Here is a 27,827-nt window from a genome sequence, read left to right on the forward strand (position 1 = left end):
CGATGAGTCTCAGCCACAGATTTCATAATATTAAAGCAGAAAATTAAAACCTCCCGCAAATTACGAGAATTTGGCCCGTAAGCTGACATGTTTAATCAAGAATAGCTTTATGATGCAGACACAAATCGACTAATATTTCGATGGCGTTATGTTCACAAATACCTGAGCTTATTGTATGACATATACGATCTATTCATTTCGACTACCACTTACCACTAAAGCCATCGATAGCAAAACGGCGGAAGCAAAGTTGTACACCTATAAATATTTTTGAGAGGTTATGACTTGATACCGATTAACATAATTAGTCCCATAAAAAAACTCGAAGACCATAAGGGCGATCCCCAAAATTTAAGGCTAGGACCGCCTTTGCCTTATGTTATGTATGAAATTGAAATCAAGTATTCTGTCTGAGTTTATAGTTTTTCTCAACATTTTTGTATTCATCGAGTTATTTTCTCTGATGACAGTGATATCAAAAAAGTTGATTTGATTATAAATTTCAGGTGAATTTCAATTTTTCATGAGAATTGTTTAAGTAATCCATTGTCTTTGCAATTTTATTTTCTGATGTTATAATCTTATAATTAGACAATCTTCTACATACCTTTTGAGAATCGGGATATCATACCTTCAATTTAATTGAATATTTTCTTCGGAATGTTCCATTACCAATTGATGAACTGGAAATTTTCAAAATCTGCTAAAAGGCTTGTAATTTTTTCTCTGTACATTTTGCACGGCATAGGCAAACTTGCATTTTCTTGATTATGCATATCTGTTTTCACTTGTAATTTTGTATTCGGGCCGCATGTTTGACATGCCTGCTCTAATGAAATTAAAAAAGTTTGAATTAAAAAGTTTATTGTTTCCAAATAATTGAAACAAATTTCACGGAATGATACAATTTGGGACACTGAAATATAACTGAAAACAGTGTCAACTGATTAAATTTTGTTTTTAATTTGAGACTTTCAAATACTAAATATAATATTTCTTCTTCTATATCTCAGAAACATATATCGATAGAGTTTCTTCAATATATGAACAAAATAAACTGTTGAAGAACAGTTCTCCTAAGCATATTCGAAAACACTGGCCAACAATCTCGTGTTATTGTATATCATCAATGAGTAAAAATATTGTTATACAACTAAAACGGAAATAATACCTACTAACAGTTAGAAAAAATGAAAGTGAAGCAAAACATATGGTCAACCTCTCGCCAATATCAATATATATATATATAATAAGCAATATATTAAAATGAACTTACAGATTGTCAAAAATGATAAAATGAGTAGATAAAAATAGCACTGGACGAATATTAAATATACCCGAAGACCTCTTTCAATTGCTTAGATATTGCACAGTATGAAAGCATCAATGATTTTTTCATTCCTTATCACAATACAAGTCGCTTCACACCACACTCGACGCAGAATTTGGCTGTAGCTACTGGATATTTATTACCGCATTCGTGACAGTATTTCGGAAGTCTTTCGCCAGAATTTGTTGATGATGATTGCACTTTGGATCCGAATTCTCCAGCTTGATCTGAACCTTCTGGATCCTTTATTTGCTGTTTTCTGTTTAAACTGGAATATAACACATGATAGGAATTAAATATAGTAGTTTCATTTTGATAATTTTTACATTAAATATATATATATTTGAAAGTGTAATTTTCTTGGGTCTTTATTCAGTGAAATTTCACTGAATAAAATGTAGTAAAAATGTATGTAAAATGTAGGGTCATTGACCCTACGAAATAATTTTAGGAAAGAATTATTGAAAATGAAAATCTTGATAATATATAAGACATAAAATTGAAAAAAAAATTTTTTTTTAATTTTTTTCTAATTCTTGTATAACCGGAAGTGCTGAACTTCGAAAATATTTTTGCTGAATAGGGCATCATGAACAATGTCATATTCCGAATTTTCAGATTTCAAATCGGCCCTGTTCTCTAGAAACGTCTAATAGGCTGTCAAACTTGAAACTCCCTGTATAGCGTTATTGGATCGTGTTAGAGTATTACTTCATCTGAACAAATTACGAGAGAGGCAACCAACCAACATTACATCCCACCTACTCTTAGCATTACTTCATCTCCCACCACGGCGCTTTAAGCGAGTTACGAGGCCATCCAGGGCTATCGAGGGAAACAACAAGAATAAATCTTCAATGATCTTGAGCGAATGACAGAGGTCTAACCTTAGATATCAGTCCTTCAATTACGAGTTCGCTTGGAGAGAGATATCCTAGAGATTATATCAAACTATAAAACTTAAACTGTGTATTAGTGAATACTCTGTGTATTTAAAACCTAGAACTCCAACATATCGTTTTAAGGATGAAATCGTTTAAAAACAGCCCCATTTTAAGAAAAAAAGGTACTGTTTCATCAAGACAATGCGTCTTGTCACAAATCAATGCAAACAATGGCAAAATTGGGCTTCGAATTGCATCTGCATCCACCGTATTCGCCATATCGGGCCCCCAGCGACTTTTTCCTGTTCTCAGACCTTAAAAGAATGCTCGCTGGAAAGAATCCCTAGTCCAAGTGCAAAACTTGGGACTGTGGCTGTCAGTGAGGAAATGGTGCTCAAACATCTGATGAATCTCAAGGCAGCGTCCTCTCCTAGTCCTGATGGCCTTTACTCTTTCACTTTGAGAAGGAGTGCCTTGCCATTGCTCTCCCCCTCTCCCTCATTTTCAGGAGTTCTTGGATACTTCCACTCTTCCGAGGGACCTGTTGAGGGCTTCGGTTACACCTATATTCAAAAAAGGAGACAAGCTATCTCCCAATAATTATCGACCCATAAGCCTTACCTCTTCGGTGTCCAAGGTCTTGGAGAAATAGTGAGTGAGCAGCTTCTTCACTTTGCGCTTACATAGGATATTATACCTCGTGAACAACATTATAATGATCTGGGCATCATATGTAGTGCCCTGTGATTTGAGCTGGTCTCACTACGTGGCGGTTGTGACAGCAAAGGCCAGACAGATGACCTATATTATACAGAGATCGTTCAGGTGTTGCAGCCTGGCAACGTGCCGAGCATTATATTGCGGAATATGCCAGGCCGGTGGATGGAATGGGTTGCCAAATGGTGTTGTTGGTGCAATTTCGGTGAAATCTTTCAAGAGCCGACTCGGCCAGTTTATTCGAGAGCAGAATCGCCTTTAACTCAATTAAGTAACTGTGCTTATGTGTGGTTATCTTTAATATTTTCGGAAGTATTCATTTTGTAAGTTTAAATTCACTTAGTTAAGTGACTTTGAATATGTGCAGTTTCTGTAGTATTCTAGTTGTTTATGAATTCCATTTTATTTTTGTAATTTTGAGTTCATGGGTGGAAATTAATACTCTTTTTTTTTTTTTTTTGATAATAATAAATCTATAGAGCAAAGGAACATTCGGCGCAAGCTGCATTCTGACTACATTTCACGCAGAAACTATAGCAATCATCTATCGGGTGTAATACGGGAAGCCAAGAGAAGCTATGAGAAGGAACTTGCCAGCTCCAAAAACCGCAAGATATTCTCCAAATATTTGAGATCTTCTTTATGCTCCGAAGTCAGAACACCCTCAGTTCGCAACAACAATGTTTCTACGTGCATAAGTACGAAGAGAGTGGCAATATGTTCACCGAGATTTTCGCATCAGCGTTCATACACGAAAGTGAACAATTGCCAACATTGTCTACTCCTCGTACATCCTTATCACTTTCTGAGATCGATTTTTCTGAGGCACTCATCGAGAAGCAATATTAAAGAATTGTGCTCCCAAGCTTTCATCTCCAGTGTCGAGGATTTTCCACAAGTCGTTGCATTCTCGCACCAGGCTTCATTTTCTGGTTACTCCTGTTTTCCAGAAAGGAGATAAACTGAGTGCTGAAAATTATCGTCCGATCAGCCTTGTCTCGACCGTTTCTCGAACATATTATGATGGACAGAGTGCGAGAATTCGCCCTTGAAAACAATTTAATCCCTGATTGCCAGCATGGATTCCTACCAGGACGCTCTATCATCACTAATCTTCTGGGATCTTTCGACATCTGGACCCGTTTATTCTACGTGAATATACCCGTGGACGTCATTCACTTGGATTTTTCCAAATCATTCGACCGGGTCCCTCACAGAAGTCTCTTACAGAAGTTGGAACATCTTGGATTGCGGGGAGATTTATTGCTTTGGAAAGAGGCTTTTCTTTATTCGAAAAGTTTTCGCGCACGAGCGAGTGAATCAGTATCCGATGCGAGGAATGTAACTAATGCAGGAATCTAACTAATTCAGGAATCAGTACTTGGGCCATTTTTGTTCCTCTTATACAGGGAGAGTCTTTGATTTGTACATATATTTTAACCCAAGATTCCTGAGGTCAAAAGAAACACTTTTTTTCTTCTACCATTCTTTCCGATTCGGCCCGGTTAAAAAGATACCGGCTGTTGAAAATCGTTAAAAAAATGTGATTTTCAGCTATATCTCGTAAATTGTTCTATCGTTGGAAATGATTTTTGAAATATAGTTTTTTTTGATGTGATACATCTTCTCCGAACACAAGATTCCATACACATTCTTCTGCTTCTTTATTATGAACATTAAATCCCATAAAAATACCAGAAATTCGAAGAAACCAACTCTTAAGAGTAATTTGAACGTTCATTGAAGAATATTTGGCTAATTTGAAAAATAAAAGTATTCCTCATATTTTCTCGTACAAAGCGCCGTTTTCGAATAACTTGATCTCAAAAAAAAATAATCTGTGAAATTCAAAAAATTGGGTACTTTGGCTGAATGCAACTCTGTTCTGTTGTGGAAAAAAAAACCACAGAAATGAATATTTATTATGATGTCATGTCTCAGAGTTTAGAATTGAAGTACTAGCCAACTTAGTTTGAAAATGAAGTTATTTGAATAAGCTCACCTCAACTCCAACATTTGATTACAAATTACTGAGCTTTAGCACAGCTCTGATAATAAGAAGATACTTCATTAAAATCAATATTCTTTTTGAAAAGTCCAGATTATTCATAAAGCCCATGTTTAAAAAAGTTTTCACAAAATAGTCCCATCATAATGACAACAATCAATATCCAACTAAAGACTGCTGCTATCGAACAATACTGTATTCTTCTTCGGGTCAATCAAACTAACATCGAAACATACCACTAGGTACATACTAGACAAATTTCCATGTGATTGAATTGAATACTTTTATTCTTTTGCTATTCCATAAATTCATCCTAAGAGCATATGATTCACATACTTCCAAGAGGGCCATAATTTTTTTAATGTGAAAACAAATTAGGTGAGTTGAAAGAAACAGGATATTCTATTGTGGATATTTATATTGAATACTTCTCATTTATTTTCAATGCCAAAAACAAGATGAATTAAGTAGTAAAGTTGGCTTTAATGTAGGTAGACATTAAGAACAAATTTGATTACAAGTGGAGTCTAACATTTTCCATTGATTACAGAGCCATAACATTTCACATATTTTCATACTGATGGCTTCAAAAATATTGATGCATTTCAATATTTTTATGAGATAGTTGGAATCAAATGCTTCATTTCATAAAGGAATTGCTTTCTATCAGAATGCACAGTGATTTATTTTGTATCCTCACATTTATTTTGGAAGTTGTTTTCAAATTTCTTGAAAATATGTACGGAACTTCAATATTCTGTTGGGTTTCTTCAAATCTTCGATGATTTTCATTTCATGCTGACATAATAACAAATATCATATAACAATAACAGTGTAAACGGTAAATGAAAATTTTAGGTTAGAACATACACTGACTGCGCAAAAAAATTAACGCACATTCTGAAAATCTCAATTTTAATGAAAGTTAACTCTACATTGACTTTATAACTTATTTTTTATGTTCTCTCGGGAAGGTTTTGAACGAAACAAGACACATTAAATGGAAGAAAAATTCAGGATTTCACCGAATCTTATGTGAAAGAAGAGAAATAAACAATTTTCAAAATACTGGAATGCTGATAAGTGATTTAATACTTGGTATTTCCACCCCTTGCGTTAATTACAGCTCGGCAACGACGGTTCATACTCAAAATGAGTGATCTTGAAATGTTCTTATCTAATCCTTTCCAGATTTTTCTGAGTTGGATTCCTAAGTCATTAAGAGTAGCTGGATGATTTTCTAAACTTCTCAGCCTTCTATTGAGGTTGTCCCAAACCTGCTCAATCGGATCGAGATCTGGACTTCTTGCTGGCCATTCCATTCGAGAGGCTTCAACCTCTTCAAGGTACTCCTGAACGATGCGAGCACGATGGAGTCTGGCATTATCGTCCATAAAAATGAAATGTTCACCAATGTATGGGGCAAATGGCACTACATGCTCTTCAAGAATGTTCCTTATATACCTATTAGCATTCATAGCTCCATTATCAACGACCACTAGGTCTGTGTGAGCAGTCAAAGATATTCCACCCCATACCATAATCGATCCTCCCCCGAAAGTATTCAGGAAATTGCACTGAGCATATCTTTCATGTGGACGTCTATATACAAGGGAACGTCGATCACAATGGTAGAGGGAGAATCTAGACTCATCTGTGAAGAGAACTCTTTCCCAATCAGCCTCTTCCCAAAGGAATTGCTCTCTCGCAAAATCCAAACGCGCCCTTCGATGGGCTGGGGCAAGAGCTGGGCCCTTTGCCGCGACACGAGGCCTTAAATCATATTCTCTGAGATGATTTCTTATTGTCTGAGTGCTAATTTGCACCCCATGAGTTTGCTCAAGCTGATTTTGAAGGAGGCGATCGGTTGCAAACCGTTGTCTCAACAAAGAAACTCTCAAGTAACGTTGTTGAATGGCAGTTGTTACCCGTGGTCTACCCTGTCCTGGTCTTCGGACATTCATACCTGTCTCCCTGAATCACTGCAACATTCTGGACACACTTGTATGGGAAACTCCAAACCTTTCTGCAATTCTTGTGTATATCCACCCTTCTTTTCGCAAAACTACCGCTTGGGCACATTCCTCTTGGGTCAAATTGCGTGTTTCGCGTTGCATAGCGATCGAGTGTAGAAAATCAAACGAAAGAAAAACTATTGATCACTAGAATTGATCGAGAACAACTGATTTCAGAATGGAGCCAATACATTCAAAATCTGATAATCTCATTTTTTTTTATTCCTGCTGGGAAAAAACATCTGTATTGAAGAAAAACGTTGAAAGTGGATAACATATGCATGCCTACCCAATACATTATTCATTTGATATGTATGCATAATTCTGATAAAAATAATTATCATTGAGAACACCTTCAGTTGTAGAATGAATTTGAGATTTCCATAATGTGCGTTAATTTTTTTGCGCAGTGTAGATTATTCGAACCGAACTGCTGTGTTTATATTGGGCAACACTCGAAATTTGAAATTCAAACTAAAAACCACAGATTAATAGTCTGTGTTAGAACTTTCACAGATGAATATTATTTATTTGAGATTGTAAGGTTGAATGGCAATTCTTGTACGAAATGAAATAAACAACGATATAATATAAATGAAATATAATAAATGAATGGATATGAATATCAGAGCTAATATGGGTGGTAGCGAGCTCAATTCGTTATAATTATCGAAAATGAAATAGAAAATCAAGAGAAGAATATTTAATCTTTAGCGTCAATGAAATTGAAATAACTCATTTATTTTATTATAATCACTACTTTGTTCAACGAATGAAATGTTAAACGTGAGTTTATGATGGTTTTTCTAATTTAGTAGCTTATTTTTAAGGTTCAAAAGCTATATCTTATGCTTGGGAAAACTTCAGTGTTCCGGTTTTCGGGGGTGAATCGGAAAAAATGGTAAATGAAAAAAGTGTTTTTTTTTTACCTCAAGAATCTTCGGTATGTACAAGTCAAAGACTCACCCTGTATACATCTGACCTTCTCAGTAATGTGCGTTCGTGGCTCATCATGTTTGCCGAGTGTGATTAAATTTCCAATAACGCTCTGGACTGCGGGCAAGTTTTACAAGATGATCTGGACACCTTGTTTCTCTGGTCCCAAAAGTGGCTTCTACCATCAACTTTGGGAATTCTTCTTTGGTTCTCCACATCGGCAAACACAACCGTACGTAACTACTGCTTAACTAACCAACTGATTTCTTCCGCAAGAAGCCACGTCGACTTGGATGTTACTATAAATGCGGAACTTTCCTGGTCGGAGCATATCACTAATACCACGATCAAGGCAACCGAATTACTAATTATGTTAACATGTTAAAGAAGTCTTTCCAAGGCTGTGATCTATCAACATGTTCCATGCTCATAAAAACAAACATGAGGCCAATTTTGGAGTCTGTGGGACCCGTGTGGAGTGTGGATTTGGTTCGCGACGAGGTGCTTCTCGAGGATGTGCAGCGACGTGCGTCACGCATTACGTACGGTTTTACCCGCCCCTGTTACAGTGAAAGGCGAAATGAGAATTTTCGCACGACTCCCAGAAGAAACTTCCTTTCGAATAGGATTTTCGAAAGATGGAACCACCTTTCTGTTTGTGTTACGGAATCGCCATCTGTGAATACTTTCAAGAACCGACTGGACGTATTTCTCTCGGTATTTCTTCAGTAACGTACTTATTTTGTTAATTTTATTCGGGTATATCAGTGTAACATGTTTTTGTTTGTTTTTGTTATGTTGAGTTCATAGGAATCTGAACTCTTATTGTATTATAAAATATAGTTTTCTACCCTATGTGTATAGGCTAAAGTCAGGATAAATCAGGAAATTAGGGATTCACCTATCGGGAGATTTGAATCGACTCCCGCCCACTGCAGATTCCAGGTGCTTCCTGACCCGGTAAACAGAAACCTGACGAAGGGACCCTGTTCAGGGTAACAGACGAAGCTGTGTGGAAAGCAGTTCAAGAGTTCTTCCACTCTAGCTCTGCAGATCGTAAAAAGCGATCAAAGGCAGTTTCCTCCACGACACGGAGGATCCCATAAATGATGGTGAATAAGGAATAAAAATATTGAGCCTCTGCCCGAGGTTTGTCAGGGAGTGTTTGGAGCCGGCACTGGACAAGACAGCATGCGGCACGTGGGTGGCAGAGTGCTAAGGAGACGGGCTTCTGTCTACGCCTCCATAATCTCAACATTCTAGAAGGAGGATAACACGAGAGTCTCCGACTGCCGAAGATGCTGTGAAAGATCCCCAACAAGCACTCATCCAAGTAAGTCTGCCAAGAATACGCATGAAATGGACAAGTTTGACAAATGAAACAATCATGCTCATATACTATGAAATAGCAAAAATGAAAGAGGATAAAATAGGTTACCTACAATAATAAGAAATGAATTCCAAATGAGGCTAGAGAACGAGAACACTAACAACGAAGCGACATTTGAGGAAACCATCATTGTGATGAAATCCAGCACAACATCAACACACAAATGAACCCTGAGGAACAAAACAACGCAGATGTGATACCAATAAGAGATGCGCAACGACGGAATATATATTCTGCATTCGTCGAAAATCCAGAAGAAGACTAAAGAGAACTACTGTAGCGATTAACTGCCACAATGAATAGATGCGTCATAAACTTTGAAGGCGCAGATCCATTGAGACGACCGATTCTGCCAAGATTGACCATATCCAAGAAACTATCTCATCTTCTGATTATGACCAACAAGTAGATTATTCCCAAGTTTCCTCCTGATTACCAAAATCTCGACTCATTGCACCTTATCACATACTGTGCAGCTTTTTCAATAGTAACAGTGCTAGGTGTGAAGCCAAATCCTAAAATTCAACAACCAGCCAGGGAAAACCAACAAAAATTGCTTTGAAATGCTACAAGACAAAGTTCATAGCATCCGACAAGATGCGGCTCACCCAATTTGCAAAAGGTTCGCCGTCTAGAAAACTTCAAAAAATGGTGAATATATTTGGAACGTCACCGGCAACATACAACATATGATCCAAACAACGGAATGATCGACAAATTTTGGATACACTGAAACAAAAACTTAGTGTGTATTTCGTAAGACTGAGAGGATACAAAAAGAGCTATAGAAGAAAACGGAATAATATGATTATTGAGTGAATATTCTCTTAGCGGGTATGAGAAAGCCGACTTTAGTCGGGGAAATGATAATAATGATTTTATTTAATCTATTTAGAACCTCAAAATGTCAACATGAATTATAAGCAACTAAAAGAAAAAAGTTGGTCTTATTCGAGTTCCCCTATACTAAAGAAATCGGCAAATCACTGAACAAATTAACTACATAAGCAGATCATTTATGAATATATATATATATATATATATATATATATATATATATATATATATATACATGTGATATGTAATATTCAAATAATGCAAAAATTGACTTACCTTCCATAAGCAGAATCTCCATAGGCTTTACTGTCTTCTTCTATATTAATTCCAAAATCCGTTGTTTTTTTCTTTTGTTTTTTAGAAGAACTACTCCTACTCTCTTTTTCTCTTCTATACATTTCTTCATATTTTCTAAACTCCTCGTACATCGTAGGATTATCCGGATAAAGTTCTTCTGCCGTTGGCATCCTAGTTAGGTTGAAGCATTCCTTGAAGGAAAAATAAATGAGAACAGCACTGAAGTGATGAAGTGAAGTCAGAAGTTGTTGCTCCCTTATTACGTATTTGATTGATTTTCTCTCGAAATTTCGTAGTTTTCAATCTTCAAACCATTATAATCCGATCTCTGAATACAAACCTGAAGTGAGCGGTGACATAGCATGTAAACATAGAATATTTGCAACATAATATTATTTATCTCTCATTTGGAACAATTTTCTTCGAATAATAAGAAGCATATTTGAATAATAATTGATACTTGATAAGTTAAATTTTAACCCTTCGATATATGCAGAGTGTTACATGACATGAGTGATGTCTAGGCCATAGCCTAGAGGTGATTGCAGGTTGACCTGAATTTCTGATATACATAATTTGGGAATCAGCAGTCCAACTCTGTTTAAATTTTGTGTGTTTTTCCACTTCTTTCAACCCTTCAACTTCAAGATGTTTTGTGTAATTTCAAAATTTTCAGGGTATACCTATTATTGAGATTTTTCTTTCAAACTCCGAAATCTAAATGTTCCTTACACGTTTTAGGGAAATGTCGTTATTTCCATGGAAAAATCATAATTCAGTCAAATGAATTCACTTTTTGCTTTAAGTAACACACTTTTTCCATAAGAATGGTAAACGAAAGAATTCATGTTTCTTGTAACTTTTCAAAAATACGGTTCTGTGCGTCTTTTATTTCTTTAGTGATCATATTTGATGTTATCAGCTCAATTCGTAATATAGTATTAAAAATGAAGTATCAAAATAAATTTTGGAAACAAGAGATTGCTATTTATTGCTCTTCTAATCATATCGGCATTGTATATTACACCTGCACAAGCATTTTCTTCCTCTGCCGCGAGTGCTCCCCATAGAGTAAGTATATATAGAGGAGAAACTGAGGTACTAAACTCTGAAACAGTAATTTAGTTCCACCAACACCTTCCAGAGACCGCTCGCATCGCTGATTTTCTGTTTACCTCGAGAATTATTTACTTAACCTCAAAAATTTTCAGTTGATCCGTCGAACCTTATTTTTGGTAAGAGATTTATTATGTCGCAGTCAACTTTGAAATCCAACAAATATTGTGTTCCTAACTGTGGAGATATGTATAGTAAACGTCATCGTTTTCGAATGAAGAGAAGCAGCCAACAATTTTCAAACTTTGGCTCGAAAAAGTTAGTTATCCATTGCTCAACTCTAAAACTCCTCAACAAATTTGTAAGAAGTGAAATTAGATAGCCTTAAAGGAATTTGACAACTGCTATCCCTGAATTATTTCTTCCTGGTGAGTTAAATTTTGTTATATTTTCTTCTGTATAAAAGTTAAACGATAAGCGATTAAGTATAGTCCTCAAGGAGAAGTGCTAACCGTAGACGAATGTTTCGGCTGTCCATAAATATTATCTTTGTTTTAAAACTTACCCTCAATAGTAGTTTTGCATATGTATATATAAATATATATGATTGGCAAAAAAATTATTATTTACTTTTCTATTTATATTTCACAGGATCTTCAAATCAAGGGGAAGATGGAGAAGTTCATGACACTGAAGGAATACATCTCCAAAGTGATGTTGAGAGGGAAGTATCAACAGAGACTTTGAAGAATTTTAAGCACCCTCAGAAAACTTCAATAATATATAGAAAAAGGTTAACTGAAAATGAACGTTATCTATCAAAATGTCTGATTGATCAGAGTAGAAAACTGAGAATTATCCAAAAAAAGTTTCATCATACAAAGAGCGGCTAAAAAATGTAGAGAAACTTAATTCATCAGCAAATTTCAGTAGACTGATGAATTATGTTTCTCCAACAGCTTTTAATCGGGCACACTTTTGGAAGTAGTTGTGAGTTCCAACATTTTAAACAAATGATATATTAAAGTTTTCAATTCTGATTGAGTCAATTAAGAACTATTTATTGCAATAAATTTGATGAAAATATAAGTACTTATGAATGTTTTGCTTCCTACAGATATCGAGGACAACAATTAATTGACACTAGAGGCTGTGGGCACTGCAGAGCTGATCATTTTTATCTATAAGCTGTTTGATAGCCTGAATATGCAATTGTGAAGGACACATTAAAAATTTGGCATACTAGAAATATTTAAAAAAATGTAAAATTTTAAATAGATGATTTTTTTATATGAATTTGTGTTTTCTCTGAACTTAAGCCTCTATTCTTGTCAAATATATTGGATGTGAAAGAACTCGTACAGGAATATAATGGTAATATAGCTCATTCAAAAAGAAATGCTTATTACCTTATTTTCGTACGTTGTTTATTTTCACATTCAAAATCTTGAATTGAATTGAAATATTTTCAATACAAAGCATTTCAAATTTTCGCGCGCTCATTTTATAATTTCACAAACAACCGCAAGAGGTCGCTGAAAGCAGTGTTAATTTTATCATGAGAGTTTCCATTCTATACATACTTGTTCTATGGTGCTCCCGTGAAGTGTTTTCAAAGGCATACGAGGTCTGGCTATTGAATAACGAGACTGCGCGCCTAGAGGGGTGGGGAAAAGACGAGTAGTGCATTGGGTTTGGGTATCTAGATATCTTGTCTATGTACGTGCCAAAACACGTTCTCGTCACTATTATTGTATTTGTGCAATAGCGGTTTGAAACAAACGTGTTTTTATCTCGTGCCGAAAACCATGTATGACGAAAAGCAGGAGCAACGTATCAATCTCAAATTTTTCGTTAAATTGAAAAAATTCCGACGGTGTGCTATAAATTGTTGTAAGAGGCCTATGGGGACAATTCTCTATCTCGTGCGCGTGTTTTTGAGTGGTGTAAGCGCTTCATTGAGGGCCACGAGAGCACTGAAGATGGCCAACGAACAGGTCGCTATGTCACTGTTTCAACTTCGGAAACAGTGACCAAAATCAACCAAATTGTGCATCCGGATACTATATCGACGATCTGCACGCACAATTTGGTTGATTTTGGTCAGTTTCCAAAGTTGAATTAGTGACAGGACGACCTGGGCGTTGGTCATCATCAATTAGCAGACAGTCGAATACGCTCTATGTTGTATGTGTTGTGAAAATATCAAAGTAGGGTCTCGAAATTAGTTTGAATACATATTTTTATTTCAATCATGTTTCATGAAGAAGCTATTATACTCACCTCTTTTTCCTCCAGTCCCTCAGCCGACGTTTTTCTGATCTCCATGCTGGTTTGTACGCTCAGACTACTGGTCTCCAATCTTCTATTGTTCTTGTTCTTCCGCGATTCGGGGCTAAAATCAATCCTTGTGTTACTTTTAGATTTGCTCGTTTGATACAACCTCGAAAAATCGTGTCGACCCTCTCTGATCTGCGATTCGGCCGACGAGCCGTCCGGTGCCGGCCTCACCTGACCTGGCTTTATGAGGGGCAACGAGCGTACAGTCGGCTTGATCGACGATCGAGAAGGGCGATTGCTGATCCGCGACTCGCGAGAGTTTCGCTTGGCGTACTCGATCCTGTTATAGGCCTCATTACAATTTGGCGAGTGGTCGTCCGAAGGCAGATGTTCCGGAATGTGCAAATTGTCCTGCTCGTTAATCAGACTCGGATCGATTACATCGATGTCGTCCGAGAGCTCCTTGCGATGGAGAAGACCGACCCTGTCAATCGATCTCGAGTGACGACTGTTATCAGATGCCTCGTCCAGATTGTTGTTCATGAGGCTTTCCAACAGTTCGAACTCCTGATCGAGGTCCCTGCTGGTCCTGTTGTCCTGAAAACTGTACGGTGGATCGATGACTGACGCCCTCTTTTCACCTGATTTATTGTCGATTATTTTGACTGATTTTTTCGGAGTAGATGAGCTAGCGGAGAAAAACGGAAGGAATTCGGTGGTTGGTGTGGAACGTGAACTGGTCGTGTTGCTGTATGAAGGTATCGTGATGTCGTCCGCAATGAGTTCCATCAGTTGTAGGTGAGCTTTCTCGAATGGGTCATAGTTTAAGTTGGTAAGTGTTTCAGTCGAACTAGAAAATTACAGATATTTTTCATTACGTCAAATAATTAAATTAAAAATGAGTAAAGTCTCAATTTTCTTCTCAAGTTTTCAATCGGTTTTTTCGTATTCAAATAATTTTTTCGCACAAGAAAAAGGTATTTCCAAAAAAATTCTGCTTATTCTATTCCTATCACAATTTTACAGATATTGAAAAAATAAAATAACAATCATTTTTGGTTGTCACCCATTCATTAATTACTTCTGAGTAATTCAGCTCCAAACCTGCTACTCAAATATTGAGTCTCTGGGTTGTTCCTTTATTCAGTACTGTAGTTTTGCTTCAATATACTCGAATTCCGTTTTTTGAAGTTTTTCTGATATGTCTTGGACCATAAATTGATCGGTATTCTAAATAAAAGGTTTTCCAATAAGAGGATTCGGGTATATTGAATAATAATAATAATCAATTTTAGACTGCCTCGGTAGTGCAGTGGACAGAGATGTCGACTGTGGTGCCAAAGGTACCGGGTTCGTCTCCTGGCTAGGTCATGGATGTTGTACATGTTCAGTGATAGTTAGGTTAGAGGCTAATGACCAAAGCAGTCGATGCCTTCAACGAAAGAAAAAAAAATAATCATCTTCATTCCAAATCACCCTATTACAAATGAAATTGATCAAATGAAATGATGCAGTGTCAAAAAATAAAAATAAATTCACATGCAACAAAAATCATTCATGATTCCATTTCGAGCAGAAACTTGAAGACTTCCTTCCTGAAAATTTTGTTGTTGTCTATTTTTTGAATGTTAGTTGGAGTGAGTTGAATAACTTTAATGTTCTATATCTAGCCTATCTAGTAGTAAGATCATGCCTGGGATAAAGGTACTTTTACATTTCTTGGTTCAAAGCCTTCTTATTTTCTTCAAATAGGTGTTTATTTTTGAACATTAAAATGAGGCATTGCTGGATATACATCGCATTTTCTTTGAAAAGACCTCTGCAGGACTGCTAATAGCTGGTTTTACTTAGTAGTTTTAGGGCTCTCTTTTGTATTTCAAATAATGATAGTCATGATTCTGAGAAAGTAAATGGATGATTCCAAGTTACTCCCTAATTTTATACTATACTTTTTCCAATTAAGAATTTGATCTATATATAATACCAGGAATTTGGTTGATTCTGACATGGTAAAATTTTTTATACGGTTCTTCCGGTTCCCCTTATATTCCGGACCCTCATACAACATTCCTATATTCATGGAAGATCACGAATTTCAAACAAAAGAAATGCACATAATACTAAATCCTCGACAAGAATAAGGGTGTTCATTTCCACTGTGTTAGCACCAATAATCGGTAAATCATTACCGTAGCTAGGATTTAAAATCTTCCCCAGACTACGCAGTCTGCTAGGTTCATCATTTAGGCCAGATTAGGTCGTAAACCAGTCTGGATCTAACGGCTATAGACTGCAATTAGTAGGGTGGAAAAAATCAAATTAGTTTTGTCCTTATTCAATAACAAGTTATTATCCATAGATCATAATTCTGTCATTTGCAGTGTTTGGAGTGGGATCTGCTTCAATTTTGGTCACTGATGTTGAACTGCTGCAATATTCGTGTCATCTACATAGTTTACAACATTTATCCTGTCATGTTTCCAATGTTCTTCAAGAAAAAGATCATTCAAATATGTAATGAAAAACAAGGATTCAGCTATACTTCCCTGTGGAATCTCCATTTTTATTGTTCTCATCTCTGATCTCGCTCCCTGGTAACCTGCCTTGATCTGAAAAACCTGCTTCCTGTCTTCAAAATACGACTTCACTCATTGAAGGGCTGGACCTCTCACACCATAAGATTGTAACTTCATACAAAGCTTCTTTGCATCAAGACAATCATAAGCCCTGTTTAGGTCCAGAAAGAGTCCCAAAGCCAAACATTTCCCTTCAAAATCTGATACAATATTAAGTATCCATATTGATTTTCTATTATCACCATATTTTTCAACAAGAATTCCATCATTTGTTCACAAACAATTTGAAAATTTTCGAAAAAGATAGCAATATGCTTATTTTCTATATACCTGAAAAAATTACTGTTCTAAAAGAGTTGTTCAACATATAATTGAAATTCATATTTTAGAAACCGTTTGTTTTATAATACTGTTAGAAACACCATCCACTCCAGCACTGTGCTTATTTTCCAAGTATTTTATAATCTTCGCTACTTTATCTGTTAATACTTGTTTCACATATAATGATTCATTCAAATCTTTTTTATTAGTCCTGTTACCGTTGTAAAATATAATCAAATTTTTCGTAAGTTCTGGAGCAATATTAATAAAGTATTCATTGGGTTCATTTGCTCTTTTGATAGGATTTTCTTTGATGGGGAAATGTTGTCGGTATTTCCTTCTTTAAATGAATTTATAATAGACCAGACAGCCTACTTATGTTTTCCGAGGTTTGAATTAGATTTTCAATTTTTTTGGTTTTATTTCTGTTCAATTATCTGCCATATTCTATTTTTCTTTCCTTATATTTCTGCAGTAACTTTTCATCATATTCACTTAATGCGAGTCTTCATGACTTCCACTTCATTTTCTTTCCCATATTTTCAACAGTTATTCTTCTTAATGGACACGAATTATTGAAAAGTTGCAAATATATTCTCTCAAATGCTACAAACTAATCATTAATGTTATTGATTTGGTAAATTGATGTCCAATTTTTGTTCATTAGCCGGTCTTTAAATTCAAGAGAAATCAATGAATTTAATTGTGAAGAAGAAGGTATGCCATTAACAATGGAAAACGATACCATCCTAATGACCGCCACGGTTACGGTTGCAGTACCATATCCTCTCCATGAAATTTTTGATGACCAATTCGTACATTAGCGACTAGCTGTATGTTCTTGACGAATTCCATCTTTAAGGTCTTGAATCGATTGTGGAGTATTAGCATAGAACTCATCTTCAACGTGACCCCAAAGTTATTAAATCGCAAGATCTAAGTGGCCAATTGTGATGACCACTTCGAAAAATAACACGGTCAGGCAACTTTCTTGCAAAATTGCGATTGTTTCGGGGCCTGTCTTTTGGGAAATAACTGAACTTTCAAATCCTTTTGAGACTTTATGCAAAATACGGTGTAATGTCCTTTGTGGTGCCTAACTCCCAAGATCGAAAAGAAATCGATAAACATGGGTTTTCGTGAACACTATGGGTAACAGCAGCAATGTTATCAGTTGTTCTGCACAGTTACGACGCATACGGTTTAGAGTCTTCACATCAATAACTTGTCTCAACAGCTCAATTTTTTTCATCAGTTTCACTATTGCCGGTGGAAAAGGGACTTTACGACAACCCAGAAGTGCTTTAGTTTTGCGAACTGTGACTGCAAAATTTTCACCATTCTTGTAGTGAAATTTTAAGAATTTTAATGCATTGTCGAAGCGCGCATCGCTCCATTTTCAGTAATGGCGTAGTTTTTACTTGTCAAATGTCAAAAGTGATAGCTGCCCAGATAGAGGGCCATTAAATGAATGAAACTAATGAAACCTCTTATTGGAAAACCCTGCACTCGTTCAAGTGTGGAGACCACAAAATTTTATATAGGTAAATACATAGATACTGAAATAAATTGTGTTCATGAATGTAAAAAGTATTCCTTCATTTATTTTAGGAACATGGAAACATTCCACAGCTCACAGCAGGAGTGAAAAGTCAGAAAACGTCGCATTAGGAAAAAAAATACTGCAAATTTTACACTATGATCTATTATTTACATATTTATGACCCAAATCATTGGGAGATAAATGAAATAAAAACTTGGGTCGACTACTAGGAATGTGGGAACCAATGCCATTGTATAACGACTTTCTAACGCTGTACCTATGGGACTAACCAGGAATATACATATATGGAAAGCAGTAATACAACAGTTTCAGATTCAATCAAATACCCCTTGATCTAATTTGGTCCATTTGGTTGTCATCCTTGGTTGAGCTATACCATACTTATTTACCCTCAAAAAATCGAAACCGGTTTATACCTATACTATCGATGGCAATACCCCTTGTTGTTTTCTTGTTGATTAATTTTCAACTTTGATTTCTGCTGGTCCGATAAGTTTTTTTTTTTCTAGAGTTAATTGTCCCTTAGAACGAAAATTGGTGAAGGGCTGATGTATTTGGGAACTAAGGATAAAGGAGCACGATGCATTTTTTATAGAAACATAAATAAGTCAGTTTCTCGAACCATTTTGTTGAAATTTGATTGTTTTAATCTTCGAGAAACCGCCCTTTTATGTTTTGTACTAGAAGTATGTTATTGGGTCTAATGTCCACTTGCAAATTGCATTTCAGATCACTATGATTTTATTTATCTGCGAATTTCCGATAATCTGGGTGCACAAGGCAGGGCCTCCGCCAGACATTTTGGCGCAACCGCAAAATAAAATTTCGCCTTCCTGCTTTTCCTGCTTCGCCTATTCGATTTCAATAAAATTGGCGCTTAGTAATTTTTTATATTCTGCAAAAGTTGCATTTTCACAAAAAAAAGTTGTGTCTTGTTTTATTAACTGATATTTGACAATCTGGCGCCGCGTCAAATATCCGATGTCAGTTTTGGCGGCGGTCCAAGCGCAAGGGCGAATGATGAATTGTCGGAACTTATAAGCGTACCGCTTTGCGCACGTGTGGAATTTCGCTTTCTGCTGGTCTATTTTTGATGGAATATACTGTAGAGATTTGTTCGACAACGATGTTGTCGATTACCAGTAACTATTCTGAAAACGAAATAAAGCTTACGGCTTTGCGCACGTGTGGAATTTCGCTTTCTGCTGGTCTATTTTTGATGGTAATTACTGTAGAGATTCGTTTGACAACAATATTGTCGATTACCAGTAACTATTCTGAAAACGAAATTATTAAACCTCAGATACTAACCTTCAGTAAGTGAAGATCGCGTCCGAAACGTTAAAATGTTTAAAAGAAATAAACATCAATTAATTAAAGTTATATGAAGTGTCCATATATACACTACCTTAGCTTGTTTCTGGGCTCTTCCATAATATCATATTTATTGATACTCGAACTTTTATCTATGAACATCTTGCTTGTTTGTTGACAGAATGAAATTAAATCTTTCGTGGCCCTACTTGGTACTTGAATTAGCTCATCATTTGGCATAGTTACTTCATCGCCCTGTTCCTTTAGTGACAACAGATTAATTATAACGGGTAGTTTGATATCTGTTTCGGTTGACTCTTCTAGAGATCTCGAAAGGTCAGTTTGTTTATTACGAGGAATTATTCTAGGAAGACGGCAAGGTTTCTTTTCAATGGGAGTACTAATTACTATTGGTTCGGGTAGATATGTTTCCTTAGAAATCTCCATTTTTTCTTGTGCCATTTGAATAGTTTTGACTTCGTTTTCTCGACCTAATCCAGGAAGCACCAAGCTCTTGGCTGATGTAGTTCCTCCACAATTTATGTTGACAATGGTACATGCTGAGCTATTCTTCAGAGTGTTCACAGACTCAGTTCGTTTCATATCGATATTAGCATTGGATCTTCCAATTGAATTACCCGATTCCTCATACACGAAACTGTCAACGTTGTTTTTGGATAACTTTGTCGGTGATTCGCATCTGGTCAACATTTTTCTTTTTTCGAGTTCCTTACGCAACTCTTCTTCGGCAACTTCCTGAACAAATACTCTATCATTATGATGAAATAATGCATTTCGTATTTTCCACTAGAATCTTTTTCTTTTTTTTTTGCGACTCCCGGATCTTCGTCAATTTTCAACTATGGATATTCAAAATACCTCGATTTAACTGAATATACAGATATACTTTTGTTATTGAATTTAGGACTGTATAGAGTGTATTTCTGAGGAAATAGAACATTTATTCTTATTCTTAAATTAGATCACTACCTTATAAAATCATTTTTATTCAAAAATAATGAAATAATGAATTTTTGCATCCAGATCTGCATGAACGGCCCCGGATTTCTGAACATAAAATGCTGCATAGGGCCCAAAAATGGACGGAAAAATTTTGGTTTCAAAATAAAAAAGATGGTTTTGGATTTGAAATTTCAGAGTTGGGCCTTATATCTCGTATAAGGCCCTTTTGGGCCCGAAATCTGATGGCCCATTCGATTCCTCGGGCGAAATTACTAAAGACCCCAGTATCAGAATTCCGATTTAACACCTGTGCGCGAAATAAATTCACCGTTTCCAGGCTCTTGAACCACCCGGTATATACTTTATCATTATGTTATACACTCATCATCATGAATGAAAATTATTTTATAAAGTAGCCTGCTAATTTGAATATCAACAGTTGAAGATTGACGAATATCTGGGAGTCGCAAAGTGAAAAGGATTCTAAGGGCGAACATACGAAATGCATTATTTTATCTTACGACGTAACTCAAAACGGCATCTGAACTTTTATGTTCCCGATGATTCAAGCTATAATTCAAAAAAATTATTGCTGAAATCGGCCAGATAATGAACTTCCCGTTCCACCAATTTTGCTGGTGTGTATATTTATGATGTACATTATTTTAAATCTATTCTAAAATGGAGCCTTCTCTTCTACGTGATCAGTTACGATTGATGTAGAAATAATGGCTGATGTTGAGTATTATGTGATTTGAAAAGAAAAAATAAAGTGAAGTTAAATGCCTGGTCGTTTATCATACAGAGTGACCTATTTTGAAATATCCACTGAAATCACTCCTTTGGACGAGCCTGGATCTAAAAATGTTTCAAATGAAAGTTTCCTAGTTTTCAGAGAGAATGTGACCATAGTTTTATTACAAGGTCAAGTGAATTTTTTGAATAGAGGAATATACATTTTTCTTTGGAGAATATTAATCTCAATAATAAAAATAAGGGCTTTCATGTGTTGCAAGGATATTGATAAAATTCCTAGGAAGCGACGGACAAGCCTAAGAATCGCGTGTAAAAAGACCGAGAGAACCAGAGGGATCACAAGGACCGAACACGATCGAGCTCTTCCTTGCTGATATTTTAAATATCTTGAATTAAGTGAAAGTTCCTCTTAGCGGGGAGTTAGAAAGCCGACAGCGAGAAGATTTTTCTATCCTACGCGTATAGGCTAAAGTCGAGAAGAGCTGAATCGACTCCTTCCCACCGCAGATTTCAGTTGCTTCCTGAACCGGGTAGCTGAAAACTGTCGAAGGGTCCCTGTCCAGAGTGACGGACGAAGCCGTGTGAAAGCAGCTCAAGAATTCCTCCACGTAGCCCTGAAGATCGTAAAAAGCGCTGGACATCACAATAACGGGACGTCGGTGGCAGAGTGCTGAGAAGACAGGCGTCTGTCGAACAGAATGCTACGTCTCCATAATCTCAACATTCTAGGAGAAGAATAACATGAGTTTATCCGACTGCTGAAGGTGCTGCGCAGATTCCTCAACCAGCACTCACCCGAGCAGGTCTACCAAGCAGACGCATGAAATGGACAAGTTCTATAAATGAAACGATCATGCGCATATACTATGGAGTGACAAAAATGGAAGAGGATTAAATAGGCTACCGGCAAAAGTTGATTGCAGAAATTCCCTAAATACTATTCCGAACTCTAAGTTTCTGAACAAAGAGTAGCCGACCAATACCGGGTCATATTGAGAAATAAACTAGTACCCGATGAGTACCTGTGAACACCATAAGAAATGAAGTCCAATTGAGGCTTCAGAACAGGAATTTCACTAATAACGAAGTGAAAATTGAAAAAAACCACAATTATGATGAAAACCAACACAACACCAATACACAAATGAATACCGAGGAACCAAATAACCCAGATTTGATACCAGAAAGACATGAGCATGGACGGATTATACAGGGTGTTTCATTGGGAAACGGAAATACTTCACAAGTGCATAGGTGGCACCAAGGCGGTTCTGGAGATACCCCGTTTGTTGGGTCTTACTGTCTCCGTAGCCGAGATACAGTGTGAATTTTGCCCGTTTCTTTCTGAGGCCATATCAAACAAACCATTGGGTATATTTTCTTCATATTTGGCAAATATGTTCCTAATTGAGAGCCCAAACGTATCATGCAATAACCGCCTTGAAAATCCAGGTCCGGGTTAATAAAAAATTATGAATCGTTTGAATCCTCGAAACAACACCCTGTACATCGGAATTTGTAAAATCTGTTTTAATATTCAGAAACACCACTAAAAACTAAACTGAGACGTGTACCTCAAATTTTCGCGGAGACAGTCTTACTGCATAAATTTTCAACGTAAAAGTGAAGTTTTTGAGAACTTGAATACCTCAAAGTGGTTTGAAGTGACTTTTAACAATGAATTATCAAAAATATTGAATCCGTAATTATTTCAACATTACTTTGTAATTCATTTTCACATTGCTATTCTTTTTTATAGCTGTATACCATTTCAGATTTTATTTTTGAGTTTATCTCTCGTCGTTTCTCATTACTGCACAAATTTTCAACATAAAAGTGAAATTTTTTGAGAATTTGGTTTGAATCCCGTGGATTATTATGTCTGGGGTCACATGAAATTGTTAGTTCATTTTTGAAATCAATACTCGGGATCAGCTAATCAGAAAAATAGAAGAGACTAGCCAGAAAATGAAAAACAATACAAATGTGATTCGGAAAGCAGTTCGAGATATTCTGAAACGAGCAAGAAGAAAATGTTCAGATCAAAATGTTATACAGGGTGTTTCCTAAACATGCGGCAAAAATTCAGGGGGTTGTTCCTTGGACTATTTTAAGCATCTTTTGTCCTTGGATGATTTTTGAAAAACCTCTTTGTTTCGAAGATACAGGGCGAACAACATTTTTCATATTTTTAAAATTAATAATAGTTTAAATAAAAATGCGTACCGCACTGTGTTTACTAAGTAGGTACAATTTATTTTTAAATTTGTTTAACAACATTCCAATTACTAAAAACGGCCAGTTTTTTGACTAAAAATTGATAAGTGCAGATGGTAAAGGAATACAGATTAAACACGGTTTTCATTTGAATTCGTTTTGTGATGTATTAGCAATTAACATTTTATCTTTGACTATTATGAATCGCTATACAAACACCGAGATGACTGACATGCAACAGTTTTTGTAGGTTGAGTTGAATTTTCATGTAATTTTTCATAATAAAATGTTATTATCTGAAATTTTGTTTCCCCTATATCTTCGAAACAAATAGGTTTTTCAAAAATCATCAAAGGACAAAATATTCTTAGAATAGTCCAAGGAACAACCCCCTGAATTTTTGCCGCATGTTTAGGAAACACCCTGTATATTTTGTTATAATGTTTTTTGTTCATAATTGTTTCAAAATATACGATATCAACTTAATGCAACTCAATTCTCAATGAATAGAAACTGAAATAGAATACAGCCATAAAAAGGAAAACCAATGTAAAAATTAATTACAAAGTAATGTTGAAATAATTATGGATTCAATATTTTTGATAATTTATTGTTAAAAGTCACTTCAAACCACTTCCAGGTATTCAAGTTCTCAAAAACTTCACTTTTTCGTTGAAAATTTGCGCAGTAAAACTGTCTGCGCGGAAATTTGAAGTACACGTTTCAGTTTAGTTTTTAGTGGTGTTTCCGAATATTAAAACAGATTTTCCAAATTCCGATGTACAGGGTGTTGTTTCGAGGATTCAAACGATTCATAATTTTTTATTAACCCGGACCTAGAATTTCAAGGCGGCTATTGCATGATACGTTTGGGCTCTCAATAAGGAACATATTTGCCAAATATGAAGAAAATAAACCGGGTGGTTCTTTTGATATGGCCTCAGAAATAAACGGGCAAAATTCATAAAATACCCTGTATCTCGGCTACGAAGACAGTAAGACCCAATAAATGGGGTATCTCCAGAACCGCCTTGGTGCCACCTATGCACCTGTGAAGTATTTCCGTTTCCCAATGAAACACCCTATATATACTACAGCCGCCGAAAATGCAGACAGCCAAAGAGATCTATTGGAGTGATTATTTGGTACAATGAATATATATTTCATAGAATTCGAGGGTACTGATTACTTTTAAACGACCTATCCTTCCTAAACTGAAGACATCGAAAAAACTATCACTTATTTTTCATATAAAAAACAAGGAAATAATACAAAATTTTCTTCCGAATGACCACAACCTCGAGTCGTTGCTTCTTATTTCCTACTGTGCAGCCTCAACAATATCAGCAGTGCTCGGTGTGAAGCCAAACCTAGAAGTGAGCAACCAGTCCAGAAAAACACCATAACAAATCATATTGGCAAATAAGTCTAGCAGCCAAGTACATAGCCTCCGACAAGATATAGGAAGGTTAACACAATTTGCAAAAGGTTTCCTGTCGAGAAAACTTCAAATGATAGTGGATGTAATTATGGATTGCCATAAGTTATCGAAACCTTTGCAATAATCCAACCGAACAATTGTCGGTATAAACAATTCTCCTTCGACTTTCCAACACTGATGGGCGAAGAAATAGGTCAAGGAAGGGCACTCCTTTGTTCTGAGGTTGGGAAACTGGCCTTGAAGGCGGAAGAACTATGAATGTAAGCAGTCAACGGCATAAGGATGTGGAAAGCCACGGGATGACTACCACATTAAATATCCTAAGGGATATCCCTAGTTTGATCAAAATGGCTGGGTTCAAAGAAAAATATTCCGGAGTTTCAAGTCCCCCAATCGGATCTCTGGGGGGACGGTTTTGGATTTAGCTAATAACAAGTTGAAAAAGCTGAAGGTCGGTACATGGATTATCAGATCTATATATGAAGCCGAAAAATTTAATGTGCTTCAATTGATGCAACGACTTAACGTCAACATCATGGGACTGAGCCAGACGAGATGGCCAAATACAGGATAGTTGAATATCAAACGGCAGTTCTCAGCTTTGGAATAGTGTAACAATAGCGGTGGAAGAGAACCTCTCTAGATGCGTAACGGGCTTTAAACCTATCTCAGATAGGGTTTTCATGATAAGGATGAAGAGAACTGAGGGAATTTTGAACATAGTTCAAACATATGCTCCTACTGCTGACAAGGGTGAAGACGAATTAGAACAATTCTACGATGACATACGAAAGGCTTTAGAAGCTGAGACATTACAATTGTAATGGGTGACTTCAATTCGAAGATAGGAAGAGGAAAAGTGGGATATATCATTGGCGAGTTTGGATTAGGAATAAGAAATGAAAGAGGAGACAGACTGCAGCAATTCTGCCAAGAATCTGCATTGTAATTGCAAACACATGCTTCAAATAACATTCAAAAAGGCTTTACACATGGGAATCATTATCAGATAGGATTAGAAGAGTCGTCAAAAATCAAATAGATTTCATTTTAATGAACAAACGGTTTAGGAATTCTATCAAGTCCGTCAAAGCAAACACTGGTGCTGATGCAAAAACAGATCATAACCATCTGATCTGATCACACCCCAACAAACCAATAAAAGACACTTGACACAGCTGAATGAACAATCGATAAAGAATCAATTAATCGAAGATATTGAAGTGGAATTAAACAGATTACTTCCAAAAAATGGGAGTCAGTTAAGTCGGCAATAATGACACCCAGTCGAGACCTTTCAAAAAAGGGGGTTGCCCATGAAAGTGGTAATAAATCCTGGATGACCGAGGAGATATTTCAACTGATGGAAAGTAGGCGACCTTGGAAGAATAAAGACCGTGAAAAATACAACAACATAAATAAGGAGATAAGAAAGAAAATAATAGAAGCCAAAAAAAAATGGTATGAAAATAAGTGTGTTGAAACAGAAGATTTACAGAGTAAATACGATCACTTCAATTTACACAAAAAGATCAAGGAACTAACAGGTTTTAAGAACTATGAATAGATGTGATATACTCTTGAACAAAGAAGACCAGATTATTGTCGACACAGGAAGAAAACTCGCAAGATGGAGGGGGTACATACAGGAATTTTTCGATGATCAAAGACAAGAAGCAGTAAAATTTGAGAATTTCGGCTTCAGGAGCTCGATGGGAACAAGAGAGGCACTTTTTACCTTCAATGTGTTGGCTCAAAGATGTATGGATATCAATCAACCACTATATGTTTGCTTTTTAGACTACAAAGCTTTTGATAAAGTACGCCATGACAACCTGATGCAGCTCCTCAAAGTGAAAGATCTAGATGATGAGGATATCCGGATAATAGCACATTTGTATTTCAATCAAACGGCTAATATCAAACTGGGTAATGACACTTCAGAGAACATACAAATAAAGCGAGGAGTGAGACAGGGGTGTGTATCGTCACCATTTCTATTTAATCAGTATTCTGAAAGAATGCTGGCAGTGACAACAATCGGCATAAAAGTTAATGGAAGACCAATCAACAACATAAGATATGCCGACGACACCATACTCATTGCAGAGTCGTTAGCAGATCTACAAGTAATATTAGATCGAGTGGTAGAAAATAACGAGAAATGTGAGCTCACATTGAATGTGAAGAAGACAAAATTTACGAACCATAACGAAAGCAAAACAAAAACCTGAGAGTTTATGGATTAAAGGACAGCCAGTGGAAAAGGTGAGGAAGTATAAATACCTGGGAACCATTGTTAATGAGAGTAATTAGTGTATGGAGGAAATTCAAGTGCGAATTGGCCAAGCCCAAAATGTATTCAATAAGATGGGAAAGGTATTTTGTGGAAAAGATCGCAGTTTACAGTTCAAGGTCAGGTTGTTGAAATATTACGTATTCCTTGTGCTCCTCTATTGAATGGAAGCTTGGACAATAAAGCAGGATATTAGTGATCGCCTGGAGGCCTTCGAAATGTGGACGAACAGGGAGAACCTTCAAGATAAGGTGGATAGATAAGGTGTGTGATATCAAATATCAAGAAACTATCGAAATTATAGCTGTCCTTTTAATAACTGGTATATCCACCTCTGTTATCAATAACGGCTGCCAAGCGTTGGGGAATGGAGTTCCAAATTTGCAGAAGTGCACGCTGTAATTCGGCAAAGTTCCGCAAATTTGGATACTCCCTGTGCACACGACGGCCCATTATGTCCCAAGCATGCTCAATAGGGTTGAGGCCTAGACTCATTGGTGGGTGTGGCAGCAATTCAGTGTTATGGTGTTCAAAAAAACGTCTGGCGATGTTGGCTGTGTGTGGACGTGCGTTATCTTGCATTAGAATGAACGCCTTCTGATGTTGTCGTCTGCGCAGTACAATTTGAC

General features: G+C 36.3%; 1 protein-coding gene and 1 long non-coding RNA gene across 5 annotated transcripts in view; one reads left to right on the plus strand and one right to left on the minus strand.

Moving 5' to 3' along the window:
* Positions 1 to 1,209: 1,209 nt before the first annotated feature.
* The window catches only part of LOC123682301, a 113,887-nt gene continuing 87,269 nt past the window's right edge, over positions 1,210 to 27,827 (minus strand). For all 4 annotated transcript variants that reach the window (XM_045620855.1, XM_045620854.1, XM_045620853.1 and 1 more), the window contains 4 exons: positions 19,620 to 20,281; positions 13,754 to 13,865; positions 10,394 to 10,605; positions 1,210 to 1,598 (listed from right to left, as the gene is read on the minus strand). In XM_045620855.1, coding sequence (XP_045476811.1) covers positions 1,406 to 1,598; positions 10,394 to 10,605; positions 13,754 to 13,865; positions 19,620 to 20,281 — 1,179 coding nt within the window. In that variant the 3' untranslated portion in view covers positions 1,210 to 1,405. The remainder of the gene's footprint in view (positions 1,599 to 10,393; positions 10,606 to 13,753; positions 13,866 to 19,619; positions 20,282 to 27,827) is intronic.
* On the plus strand, positions 11,473 to 12,766 carry LOC123682304. The gene is made up of 3 exons (XR_006747811.1): positions 11,473 to 11,898; positions 12,122 to 12,263; positions 12,588 to 12,766. It is a non-coding gene; the product is annotated as an uncharacterized LOC123682304 (long non-coding RNA).

The sequence above is a fragment of the Harmonia axyridis genome, chromosome 6 (genome assembly GCF_914767665.1).
Source record: "Harmonia axyridis chromosome 6, icHarAxyr1.1, whole genome shotgun sequence".
Lineage (NCBI taxonomy): Eukaryota > Metazoa > Arthropoda > Insecta > Coleoptera > Coccinellidae > Harmonia > Harmonia axyridis.